Here is a 13566-nt window from a genome sequence, read left to right on the forward strand (position 1 = left end):
TTCAGGTCTTCCTTCAAATAAGTGTCCACTGCCCCCCATTTATCCTGAGTCTCCTTATTTCACATTTCCCCTTACCATTCCAACCCCGCCCCCATGGCACAAAATGGCAAATTCTGCAAGATTTCAAGTATCTATTTTCATATAATGCATGCAAAGCTATGGAAATTTCGAGGGCTTTTTCCTAGAAGAGAATGTGCATTTAAGAATAAAATAAAAACAGAAAGACGAGTGACCAGCTTGTTTTGTAAGCACCTAGCGCAACTTCTGGATGAAGAGTCCAATTCTCACGGAACAAAAGTGATTCATCCTTTTTCACTGACTGTGAGTCATCTCTGGTTTCTTTGATTCACATTTAATTACAGAAACCGAGCTCTGCTTTCCCGAGGTCTGTCTTCAAGGGAGGTGCAGTTCCCAGCCTTGATTCCTCTGCGGGTTTTGTTTTTTTAAAAATCTTTCAGGTAGGATGCATAATATTTGACTTGCTGCTTTGTGATGAGCCCTGAAAAAAATATTTTTAAAGGAGTCAATAATTGTCAAAGGCACCCGTGCATAAATACAAGGGGGCAAACAACAGTGCATTATTCTGACGGCTAGTTATTCCTTTGGGCTGGCAAAAGTGTCCAGGACAGCTGAACAACTGGTCTAGTGTCATCACATTAGTCAGCACAAGCAAGAGAGGCCATAAAAGTTGATGGAATGAATAGGGCTCCCTGCCATGCACAGACCGTGGAGTCAGGAAATAACAACGGTAATTGCAAAAGGAGTTGGTGAGCCTTCTGCTGTCAGTCGTTGTCCTGTGGCGATGTGACATGGTTTTCAATGATTGCAGGAGTGAAAGATGAGGAAGACCTACTTTGTGGAAGCCTTAATTGTGGGATGAACGTTTCGGCTCCCTCTTTCCTTTTAGATCTGCTGCTTTGCCTCTAATTTACACAAGCGAGCCTCCTGACATCGGGCGCAATCACATAGTTTGAAAGGGGACCAGGCTGTTTCCCAAAGCGTTGGGGGAACGGGAGAGCCGTTCCTTTAAGAAAGATGGTTCTTAGCACTAGGTCGCGGCGGTTACCTTGTTGCGTGTTGAGGTCCCCAACCACCCTCCAGTAAAATAACTCACACCAGAAACATTAATTTTGGTTTGGTTTTTGGGAAAAAAATTGGCCACAACTTTATTAAAATACAAGATATGTGAGTGGTTGCGTAGGCATTGGTTTAGACCAGGCATGTCCAACAGGTAGATCGTGATCTACCAGTAGATCACTGGACATCTGTGGTAGATCACTGGTTCGCGTCTCTGCTCCTCCACATGCAGCTGCTGGGTGACCTTGGGCTAGTCACACTTCTTTGAAGTCTCTCAGCCCCACTCACCTCACAGAGTGTTTGTTGTGGGGGAGGAAGGGAAAGGAGAATGTGAGCCGCTTTGAGACTCCTTCGGGTAGTGAAAAGCGGGATATCAAATCCAAACTCTTCTAGATCAGTGGCTTCCCCAAAGAAGCTAAATAACTTTGTCTCCCCTAAAAAAAACTCCTAAAATGACCTGAACCACCCCTAAAATGACCTGAACCACCAAAAACAGGGCTTTCAGTCCTAGAAAAAGCTCACTGTCGCTTTCCTCCTCCCTAAAGAAACTCAAGAACTGTGATCTGAACCCCCCAAAAGGGGGTAGATCACTGCCAGTTTTTAACTGTGTGAGTAGATCGCAGTCTCCTAGAAGTTGGCCACCCCTGGTTTAGACTATCTGACCCACTGGGGACAGAACTGACGACCGTCAGTAAGGGAAAGCATTTTTGGGGAGAGAATAGGAGCTGGGGGATCAGACACAACGACTCTCCCCAAATGCTCCCAGGGGCTCTTGCGTGGCCCTGGCCCCCGACCGGGGGATACGGGCAAAAGCATTGCGAGCCCCTGGATTCCTTTAACGGAATTCCCCGCGCAGCAGCAGCAGCATTGGAGGGGCAGACACAGCCAATCATTACCCCTCCAGCAACGAACACGAAACCAATGCCTAACCGCCAACCTTACAAGTTGTGACTAAATTGCTACGCAGTAGGCGAAAACCAGAAGGCACCAGCCAATCAGCCAACTGGAAAAATTCCTACCAGGCCCCTGCACCAACGGCAGACGACCCCATGACAGGCATAGCAAGGTCAACGCAGCGGCCTAAAACGAGGGAGGGGAGGGCGGGCGATCCGTTGCAATCTGCAAAGAGAAATAATACAGGGCGTGCCAAGGATTTAAATCCAGTAACTGTCCATCAACCAAAATTGCAACGTTAATTTCACCCCAACAACTAGAAATGCCCCAATCAAACAGCGACTAACTCAGAACCAACCCACACTGGAAGGGTGGATTTTCTGGCCCCCACCGCAACCCGTGCTCTCTAGGAAGGAGAACACGCATTCTCGTAATAAATCCAGCTTAATGGGAAGAATGCTTCTAATTTAATCAATCAGAGTTTAGCAGAACATAAAATAGATAAGGCATACTTCACAGAATAATTACATCTGATTTTACTCCCCTGTTAACCGCTTCTGTTTTGCCCATGCGTTTTTGTTATTCCTGTGACAAATAGGATTTTCAGGACTTCAAATTTGGTTTGTAACGAGGGCCTTTGCATTAAAAGTTTTGACAAAATAGTAAGCGCTACAAGGCTAAATCATTCATTGGTTTTACACCTGCAGTTCTGAGGCTGGGAGGACTTGCTCATTTCTATTCTATAAATCATATTTTAAAAACCCAGCCATCCCAATCAGCGAAAAAGAAAAGGAAGAGAAAATCCAGGCCTGCCTTTCTGTGCACAGGTCTGGGCTCTCCACGTTTAATCATCTGCCTTCTCCAGGAAATGGCTCCAGGATTGCACCTGTTTCTCCTACCTTACAGTTAATGCTAGAAACGGCAAGTCTGCATTCTCCTGCAGAAACGATACAGGGAGCATATACTACACCAGAATACAGGTCCATCTAGCTCTGCGTTGACTATAATACACTGACTGGAAGCAGCTCCAGAGTTTCAGGTGCAGGTTATTCTCAGCCCTTGCCTTGAAACACATTTGTGTGTGTGTGTGTGTGTGTGTGTGTGTGTGTGTGTGTGTGTGTAGTAAGTGACAAATAAATAAAATAAACAATGAGCTGGCAGGGACAACATGAGACTTCTGGGGGGGGGGCTCTTGGCGTGGTGCTAGTTCTGGGCCCCCGGTGCTTCACAACCAGGACGGGGCTCTGCCCTGCTTGTGGCAGCCATGGCCAACACATGCTGTTGGGGTGGCCTCCCCTGCTTTTGCCACAGTCGGGTCACTCACCACCCTCCACCAGCCCCCAGACGTGCTTCAACAAGGGCACTTGTGGGATGTAAAACACAGAGCAGTCAAGTACAACGTTCCTAGAGTGAACATGTTTACACATGAGGAGGGATGTTTGTCCAGCCAGCAGGCAAACTTCCTGTTTCCTTCTGGGCTGGGACAGGCTTTCTCTGCATGTGACCAGAGGTGGGCGTGACCTTCCCTGTGCAGGAAACGACAAAAGCACAGGGCAGGGCAGCCATCTCTCTCTCTGACTACATTTGTCAAAGAAGCAACATCTGCTTAGCCTAAGGTGCTCTCTTGGCCAAGAGAGGACAAAGGAGCTGTCTCTTTAGGGGATAGATTCCAGGTATATTACTTTTGTAACTTAAGTCTGCCTTCTGGGATCCATCTGTGAACAGAATGTGAGTGAGTAAACTCTTTTATACTTTTATAGAAGACTGCGTCGTGTCTATTTCTTTTACGAGGGACTAAAGGGGAAATTACCAGGTAACTTATTTTAGATGCTTTAGCGAGCCTAAGCAAACGCATCCGCTGTGCAAGTTTAAAAGGGGAATGTTACTCTGCTAGATTGTAGTACTTGTTAACACAAGTAGGAAAGGATATAATTAAACAATATATCCTCTCCTGCCTCCCTAAACATTCCCACAGCACTTTGGATGGGGGCTAAGCTTGGCTCCCATCTGTGGCTGCTGCCTGCCATCCTTAGGTCTCCCTCATGGAAACCTACCCTTAAGTTACATCGGTCAGGGCACTGAATTAAGGGCAATTTAAGATGGCAGGTGAACACTGCAGATGAGAGAGGAGCTTGGCTCCTTTTCAAAGGCATCCAGGATGTAGGACCCAGGGATCTATCTGAGCATCTGCAGGTAGCAAGCCTGACCCCATCAGTGAGCCAGGTCAGACACTGGCTGAGGGCCTCCTCACCAGCCCAATCCACCAGATCCTAGATCAGGCATAGGCAAACAGCCCTCCAGATGTTTTGGGACTACAACTCCCATCATCCCTGACCACTGGTCCCGCTAGCTAGGGATGACGGGAGTTGTAATCCAACAACAGCTGGAAGCCCAAGTTTGGGAAACCCTGGCCACTTGTATGCAAAACATGGCTTGTACCACTGAGATAAAACCTTGAATTGAACATGAAAAGTCTGTATTTTCCGAATCACAGAACTGACCACACAATCCCTTTAATGCTAACTCTTCATTTTGAAGTGTTTGTTCCTGAGTGGCTCTCCTATAGAAGGTTTCCAATCCTAGTTTTAACGTCTAGCGTTTTGGGAGACATGTGGAGGAAAGCCCCCGGTGTTTTGTGCGTTTGGGAGAAATCTGTTGGTTTGATTTTTTTTTTTTTTAAGGCAGCTACGAGAGCTAAACATTTATTCTAAAGCATTTATCTTTCAGCTGTCTCTGTGTGTGTTTGTATCATTTCTGCGGATAGGAGCCGAAGACAAACTGCACAGTGGATGAGTGTAGCATAAATAACACCAGACCTACATCATTTCACTGCCTGTTCTTCCCCTTGTCCCTGCTGAGAACGGCAGAGCCCCTTGGCTGAAGACTGTGTGAACTCTGCCTATAAACCACCATGCGCTCCGGCTGTGTGTCTGATGTGCCTTCATGGCCCATAAACCTTGCCTCATAATCCCCTCAAGTCTCCGGATTTTCTCTGCTGCTCTCCAATTTCTCGGAGCTGCTGATGCAAGGAGCTTCCTCGGCTGAACACTCACCCTGCACGTTCTGGCGCTGGAGATTGATCGCATACCGACGGTACAACATTTCCCTCGGCGCTTTGCTGTCATATATTCTCATAATGCTGTAAAAGTAGGGCTTCTGTCCTCTTTTCAAATCCTGTCAGAACAAGGCCTAGGCTAGTCACAGATGGCAAACAGCACCCCAACCCACCCACCCCTCAACCCCCACCACCCAAACAATGCAAAATGAGAATGTACGAGGACCCTGGACTTCCTTCACTCCCTCTTTTATCATGGAAAAAGCAAAGCAACGAAGGCAGAAGCATGCTGAGGTAGAAAATAGCCAGGGCTGCAAAGCTAGATTATTATAATGAATTCTACGTTGGGCTGCCTTTGACAACAGTCCAGAGATTGCAGCTGGTGCAGAATGATGACCGAATGAATGGCGCTTCAGCATGTGGTCATATAACCACCAATATTGTGGGATTTGATTGAGCTGGCTGCCTGACTGCTACAGGGTGGTCCAATTCAAGGTTTTAGTACTGGTTTATAAAGTCCTTCATGGCCTGGAACCTGGCTGTATTCTTCTCCCATATCATCCACCCCAGGTCTTACAATTGGTGGTGAGAGTGGCTCTTCGTCACCCTGAGCGGTGAGACAAGTGTGGGTTTCTGCCAGGCATTTGGGGCAAACCATTTGAGATAAACTAGAGAGGCCTAGGGCTGCCAGACCTTCTGGGTGGACCAGAAGTCTCCTGGTCAGGCACCTGCCTTCCCCTAGATGGCAAGGAGGGCATCAATCTTCTCGTCACAAAGACTCTGAGTGCAGCCTGCAAGATTCACTACAAGCTTCACTTCTCATTTAAAGACAAATCTATCAAATCCACACGTCCTGAAACAGTTAATGGACCCCTGACCACTAGGTCCAGTTGCAGATGACTCTGGGGTTGCGGCACTCATCTCGCTTTATTGGCCGAGGGAGCCAGCGTACAGCTTCCAGGTCATGTGGCCAGCATGACTAAGCCACTCTGGCAAAACCAGAGCAGTACACAGAAACGCTGTTTACCTTCCCGCCAGAGCGGTACCTATTTATCTACTTGCATTTCATGCTTTCGAACTGCTAGGTTGGCAGGAGCAGGGACCGAGCAATGGGAGCTCACCCCATCGCGGGGATTCAAACTGCCGACCTTCTGATCGGCAAGCCCTAGGCTCTGTGGTTTAACCCACAGCGCCACCCGCGTTCCCCCTGAAACAGAACATGAACTAACTATTGAAATTAAAAGATTATGCAGAAATCAAAGCACACATTACTGATTGGTTCCAATACACTCAAATTAAATATAGATTACAAAAGGATAAAAAGATAGGATTTGAAAAAGAAACTTTGAAATTTAATAAATATTTAATACAAGAAACATAAAAAATTTGTTATTAGAGTGGGAAACAAAAGATGAATTAGTTAAAGCTTCTATGATTAAGTGGGCACAAGACATTGGGAAAAATACCGTGTTTGAACATTGGGAAAAATTGTGGAAGGAAGATATGAATTTCACCAGATGTTATATATTGAAAGAAAATTATCTTAAAATGCAACATAGATGGTATTTAACACCGGAAAGAATAGCCAAAATGAATAAAAACTGCAGAGATGTCTGCTGGCGATGCAACACCGGAAAAGGCACTATGATGCATATATGGTGGAATTGTCCAAATATTGTACAATTTTGGGAAATTGTGTATAATGAAATGAAAAAAATGTTTAGATATTCATTTAAGAAAACATCAGAAGGTTTCCTATTGGGAATAGTGCCAGGAAGTTTAACGGAAGAAGACAAAGCATTATATTTATATGCAACAGTAGCCGCAAAGCTACTGATAGCGAAAAATTGGAAAAATGGGGTAATTCCAACAAAAATAGAATGGCTTGCCAAACTCCTAGAGTATTACAATATGTCCAAAACAATGGAAGAAATTGGAAGGTCTTCAAGAGAAAGGACAGACAAAGACTGGAAGGTGTTTAAAGGGTATTTGCAAAATTATGTTGAAAAGCTGGAACTCCTATTAGAATAAACAAGTTCCGTTATAAATATTGGAAACTAAGCAAGCTGGATAGCAATGGGGAATTGTAAAGGAATAAGAAATTGGAATAATAGTGTGTTAAGGAGGGGGGGAAAGAGAAATGGAAAGGAATTGCAACTGAGTTGATTGGAAGTCAAGCGCAGGGTGGGGTGTGGGGTATAGAAGGGTGGTGGGAAAAGGAAGTAGATGTAAGGATGAGTGTGGATAAGTATTTTTAAGATGTGTAAGATTGTTTGTATATCTGTAATGTGAAGGCATTGTCAATGTATTGATTAATAATAAAGTAAAGATTTGTGTTTTAAATTTTTTTTAAAGAAATAAATAAATAAAAAGATTGGCACAGCTCTAATGCAGCAGATACCTTCATTAAGGAGGTGTCCTGAGCAGATGAAGGGATCTGTATCCGTGAAAGTATAGGACCATGGCAGATGCTGGGCTTTCTTTTCCAGTTGTCTCCCATCCTTATCCTGTTTCCATGAAACAGAAGGTATAATCAACCTGTGATGATAGAGAAAAGTGAATCAAGTGTGCTCTCATTGAGAGGCATGCCTTTGTTTCCTAAAAAGAACTATGTAGCCAAGGCGAAACTGAACAATTATGTTTAGTTTGCACCTCAAATTCCATTAAGGAAGGTTGTAAGGGGCTCACCTATTTCGGGGCCCTATGTGCTTATTTTATTCAAGAAGAACTGTGTGTCTTGGCAGATCCTTGGGCCTCTCTCCACAGGCTGATAACTAATTCTGTGGACTTTGATGCCAAGTGTGCATGCTACGAAAGACACAAATCCCTTTCCTTAAAAAAAGAGGGGACTGGTTGATCTGTGTCAATGGTACTGTGTTTGTTTTGGTACCAATTATGACGCTTTCCCAAAAGTTACTTGTTTACTTCTTCTCCAATGACTTCAAGGCATGTGGTCCTCTTTCCTCCCAATTTTATCCTACAGCAGACAATTTTTCAATGTCTGAGCTAGGTTGCAAGCTCTGTTTCATTTACAAGCAAGGGAATGAAGTTCTGTTTCCCCAGTCAAGCACTCTAGGCATCACACACCTTGTCAAATGGTCGCAGCCATGAGGAGGTCTGCTGCCCCCATGGAAACCTCTCCTATGTAGGCCCCTACTTGGCCACTGTGGAGAGCAAGGTGCCGCACCAGAGGAACCTTTTGTCTGATCATTTATATTCCTACATTTGAATCTTCTCCTGGTCCAAACCTCTTTGCTCTGCACTTTCTAGCCACAGGCCCATGCTTTCTCAGTCTGTGTCCAAACACTTTTCATTTTGCTCATCTGCCTTCCTGCAGGAAAACCCGCTCTTTACTGCCAAATCGGAGCAAACAGCAGTGCAGGTTTTCTATGGGTTGCCGTTTGATCCGATTCAGCAATAAAGAGCGGGTGTCCAAGCGAAAAGCACTGGGGAGGGGGAGTGCTGAGACGCAGACCTGGACAGCTCAGGCTTGTGCCTAGAAATGTGCAGCAAAGGTAAGTGTGGATGAGTGCAGGGCCGTCTTAAGCCTATCTGGCACTGTGGTCTGGCGCCCCCACGCCTACCTTTCCCTCCGGGCGGGTAGCAGCTGGAGGGTGGCTCCTTCGGCAGGGAGGTCTCCAGTTTAGGGACTGATCTTGGCTCGCGTTCCACGTGGATCCCTTCCACGGGGACCAATCGGGCTCCTTCCCAGCTGCACTGCAACCTCCTCCAGTCCTGCACAGTGGCAGGCTGGAGAAGAGTTCCAGTGACCAATTGCAGCACCGAGAGGAGGGGTGGCCGTCGGGGATCGCGCCCGCCTCCTGGGCGCACACCAGCCGGAGGGGGGGGACAGAGGGTGGCTCGCCGCCACCAATCGCCTCCTCCTGCCTCCCCCGCCCCTACCGAGCCACCAGCGTGGCCCCTGGACCTATTCCTTGGTGCCCTCCAGAACATGGTGCCGTGGTTCCCCATGCCACTAGCCTCTATGGCTAAGACATCCCTGGATGAGTGTCCCTGGTTTGAACAGCACAGTGACAAAACTGCAACCTTCCCTTCGCCCAAATTGGCTATTCCACAAAAAGGGATTATGAACAACATTATTCTGTTTAAAATGGGTTCAATCTATGCACAGTGACAAAATTAAAAGCCTAAAACAAAACAAAACTGAATTCCACAAAAAGGGATTATGAACAACATTATTCTGTTTAAAATAGGTTCAATCTATGCACAGTGACAAAATTAAAAGCCTAAAACAAAAAACTGAACCATGCTGAAAATGGGGTTCAAATCATAAATCAGCCCTCTTGGGATAGTCACTCCTTCATTTTAATCTGCTTTATAGGGTACTTTTGAGAATAAAATGAAGGCGGAGCTTATAATATACCCTTGAACATAGGATTATTCTTGAACCCTTGGCATAATAAATGAGTAATGATAATGTCACCTAGCTACTAAACCTTATCATATAATTACAATTTCCACACAGGTGATTGCTCAAGATTCCCTTTTAATTCTGGCCAAAGTAATGCTGGAAACTTCATAATTTTTTTTTTTAAAAAAATCCTGCTTACTGAGGAAGAAGAAGAAGAAGAGTTTGGATTTGATATCCTGCTTTTCACTACCCGAAGAAGTCTCAAAGCGGCAGACATTCTCCTTTCCCTTTCTCCCCCACAACAAACACTCTGTGAGGTGAGTGAGGATGAGAGACTTCAGAGAAGGGGCACTAGCCCAAGGTCACCCAGCAGCTGCATGTGGAGGAGCAGAGATGCCAACCCGGTTCACCAGATTACGAGTCTACCACTCTTAACCACTACACCACACTGGCTCTCCTCTCTCTACTGAGGACTAAAATGCCCACCACCACCAATTTAAATTGCTTCCAACTGTACATGTTCAAATACACAAAGGCTGAAACATTCAACTAACCCAGGTATTGCTTTGCAAATCTGTAGCCTCCTCCTCCAAACTGCTGGAATTTAAAAGCTTCCATATGAAGTCGATCGCCCTTGGAATGCTGCAGCACTTTCTCTTCACGAGACAATTATTAATATTAGATTCGTTATCTCCCAGGAACTTCCTGCTCTGTTGACAGCTATCTTAGCAACGGGTGAGGGCGAGGGGGGTGGGAACTGAGCATGGCTGAATGCCCACAGCAACCCGCCAATTGGTCTATTCATTTTGTCGACATGTTTCTCCCTAGTTACAAAGCCTGACCATTATGGATTTGGTTTTCTCCGAGCAACTAAACTAAACAATTGCCAGCCTTTGTGCGGTGGACATATGCTAATTTGTAAGCAGGGAAATGACACCTGTGAGAAGAAAAAGGCACACACACGTCTTCCGACCGCTCAGCTGAACAACATGTGACCTTCCTCCAATTACCTGTAAATGCACCGTGGTTTGGAGTGAAGATGTCAGGTGATGGCAGCACTCTGTACACAGTAGCTGATCTGAGATTAGCATTTCACGCACGGAATCCATCACTTGGTGCTGTGTCCTTTATGTGGTGAATGTTCCCTTACCGTATTTGCAAGTATTGTTATATAACTCTCCCATCCGAACGCTGCAGAAAATAACATTTTAAAAAGTTCCCTCCAAACAAGTGCATCGTGAGCCCTGCTCCCAAATGCGTTTATTTTTTTCCATTTGCATGCTGTCGCCATCCATCCAAGGGTAGGCTGAGAAATGAAGCGAATTGAGTTTCAAAGCAAAGTATGGATTTACGTTCGGATTTCCTGAAACTTCTGAAGATCCTGCTGCAGCCAGCACAGAATGTATAGCAACCTGGCTCAGGTGTGGGTTTCTCCCTGACCCCTCCTCCCCTGCCCAATAGTTTTCTTGTTTTGTTTTGTTTGTTCTTTAGATGAAAAACCACCTTGGAAACTGCAACTGAGAGTGAAAGACTGGCAGGAGAGGGGCAGTTCTTTCCCGCTGGCCATTTCATTTTCATTTTTTTTAAATGAAATTTGAAAAGTTCATTTCATTTGTATATATCAATTTTTTTAAAGATATTTTTATTCATTTTACAAAATATAAAACGTAAAACACAAATACAAAACCACAAACAATTCTTATATCAACTTCACCCTTTAACATCTTAGGGTGTCTTCCCCCGACCTCCCCTTCCTGGGTTTCATTATAATTCTTCTTTATGCAGTTTCATAATTTATCATAAATTCATTAACTTATTTAAATACCTGTTATTTTATTATCCAATATAATTTCTTTTAATCATTTATTAAAATCCCAATTACCCTATTTTATACCAGGAACTTCTTGTTACTTCCCTAGAGTTTCAAAAATTTCAAACATGACAACATTTTTTCAAATAAACTTTAAATTTCTTCCATTCTTCCTCCCTCTGTTTGCGCAATCTTGCTGCCAGCTCGGCAAGTTCCATAAAGTCTATCATTTTCAGTTGCCATTCTTCCACTGTTGGTATCTCCTGATTCTTCCAGTTCTTTGCAATAAGTAGTCTAGCTGCTGTCGTGGCATACTTATCATTTGTATATATCTAAGGAATAAAATAATAATAATAATAATAATAATAATAATAATAATAATAATAATTTTTATTTGTACCCCACCCTCCCCGGCCGGAGCCAGGATCCGAGCGGCTAACATCATATAAATAATACAATATGCATAAAAGCAAGCAATCAATCGATTAAAATGCATCCCAAAATTAATTCAAATAAATTAAAATTAAATTTAAAACTGAACAAATAACAATCCTCAGGTTAAAATTGAAAGCAGTTAATACTCGCCAGGACCAACTACATCTGATGCAGTGGACCACAAACATTTGCTCTACTTACTGAGCTACCAAGGGTCATGCCTAGTTTAAGGTGTTCATGTATGCACTGCCTTAAAAAAGGGCACTCGTTTGCATAAATTTGCATATGCTGATTTATATGTATGGATACAAATTTAGAAGTGAATGCTATAATTTAAATTAAATACAATGCATCTCACCACAGTGGGGTGGACCTTGACCAGGTGGCCTGTGAGCTTGGTCTTTTTTCTCCAGGTGCTAACTTGATAGGCTGCTACTCTCCTTTCTTAAAGAGTTTTTTTTAAATTAAATCTTTAAATCAAACTTGGCTGGAAAACTGGTGGGGAGTCTATGTGTGACTGTAAAGAAAGGTGGAGAATAAGGATTTTTTGCTGCCCTCTTAGTAAATATTTGGCTCTCAAACAAATCCATCAGCTCAAACATATGTTCAATTGGTGCACTTTGTTTTGTGTGATCAGTTGATGCTACTCAAGGATGTTCAATCACCATTATGATTGTTAGAACAGGACTTAACAAATGGACATACGAGCAGGAAAATGTGTGTGCTTAATGGAGCTTGAACTGATCCTCCTCTCCATTATGCAACATCCTGAAAGGAAAGTCGTTTGAGAGGGCAAGTGCAGATGCAGATTTTATCCCCTTTTTTTCCTTTCAGAAAAAGAGTCAGTGTGGTGTAGTGGTTAAGAGTGGTAGACTTGTAATCTGGTGAAGTGGGTTCGCGTCTCTGTTCCTCCACATGCAACTGCTGGGTGACCTTGGGCTAGTCACACTTCTCTGAAGTCTCTCAGCCCCATTCACCTCACAGAGGGTTTGTTGTGGGGGAGGAAGGGAAAGGAGAATGTGAGCCACTTTGAGACTCCTTCGGGTAGTCCTAAAGCAGGATATCAAATCCAAACTCCTCCTCCTCCTCCTCCTCCTCCTCCTCCTCTTCTTCTTCTTCTTCTTCTTCTTCTTCTTCTTCTTCCTTCTTCTCACACAGAAGTGGCAGCTCAGGGCAAGCAAAGTAGGTCTGGATCTAGTTGGTGCCACGATGGTTGACCAACTGGGACTTGTCTGTTTTTTCTCAAAAGCAAGGCATGCCGGACAAATCTTCCTTCCTTCCTTCCTTCCTTCCTTCCTTCCTTCCTTTTGAGTTACAACTGTGGTGGCTCAAGGGAATGCTGTGGACATAGTATATCTTGATTTCAGCAAGGATTTTGACATGATATTCCTCCATTATATTCTTGCAATGGAAGCTGGTGAAATGTGGACAGGATGAGGTAACTGTTAGGGTGGATCTTTAGCTGGTCGACTAACCAAAGAGACTAACCCAAAGAGTGCTTATCAGAGGCACCAGCTTCCAAAGAAGAATGTGGGGGCTGCTGGTGTGCTGCACATGACTTCGGATGCGTTATTTCAGGACATCAGAGGAGCCGCATGGCCGCAGTGCAGCAGCAGCATAACTTCAATGGCCATGGGTCCTCTGCTGCTGCTGCTTGCCACTGGACTGGGGCTTCCTGACTCCTTCCCCTCCGCAGCAGCAGGAGGAGGAAGAGCTGGCCACCACTTTGGGGCATTGGGGGGCAGTACCCTCCCTGAAAATATTCAAGGGCCCCACAAGGGCTTAGAGCCTAGGAGGTGGTACCTCTGGTGTTCATTAATGGTTCCCCGTCCTCTTAGAAAAAAGTGACAAGTGGCATGCCGTTAGGGTCTGTCCTGGGCCTGTTGCAGTTCAACATCTTTAGAAACAACTTGGAGGTAGAAT

General features: G+C 44.7%; 1 protein-coding gene across 1 annotated transcript; it reads right to left on the bottom strand.

Annotated features, from left to right (window-relative positions):
• Positions 1 to 437: 437 nt before the first annotated feature.
• On the bottom strand, positions 438 to 7559 carry FAM216B (family with sequence similarity 216 member B). The gene is made up of 3 exons (XM_033154035.1): positions 7428 to 7559; positions 5025 to 5145; positions 438 to 499 (listed from the first exon to the last, which is right to left on the bottom strand). Exons 1-3 carry the CDS (start codon positions 7524 to 7526, stop codon positions 444 to 446), a joined length of 276 nt encoding a protein of 91 aa, XP_033009926.1. The 5' UTR covers positions 7527 to 7559; the 3' UTR covers positions 438 to 443.
• Positions 7560 to 13566: the final 6007 nt, after the last annotated feature.

The sequence above is a fragment of the Lacerta agilis genome, chromosome 7, assembly GCF_009819535.1.
Source record: "Lacerta agilis isolate rLacAgi1 chromosome 7, rLacAgi1.pri, whole genome shotgun sequence".
Lineage (NCBI taxonomy): Eukaryota > Metazoa > Chordata > Lepidosauria > Squamata > Lacertidae > Lacerta > Lacerta agilis.

Excerpts from the sequence above, each read along its gene's own strand:
- FAM216B (XM_033154035.1), bottom strand. The coding sequence starts at position 7,526 with ATGGGAGACAACTGGAAAAGAAAGCCCAGCATCTGCCATGGTCCTATA. Across the intron at positions 5,146-7,427 it reads AGGACACCTCCTTAATGAAG|GATTTGAAAAGAGGACAGAA; the intron begins GTATCTGCTGCA and ends TTGTTCTGACAG. Across the intron at positions 500-5,024 it reads CCAGCGCCAGAACGTGCAGG|GGCTCATCACAAAGCAGCAA; the intron begins GTGAGTGTTCAG and ends TATTTTTTTCAG.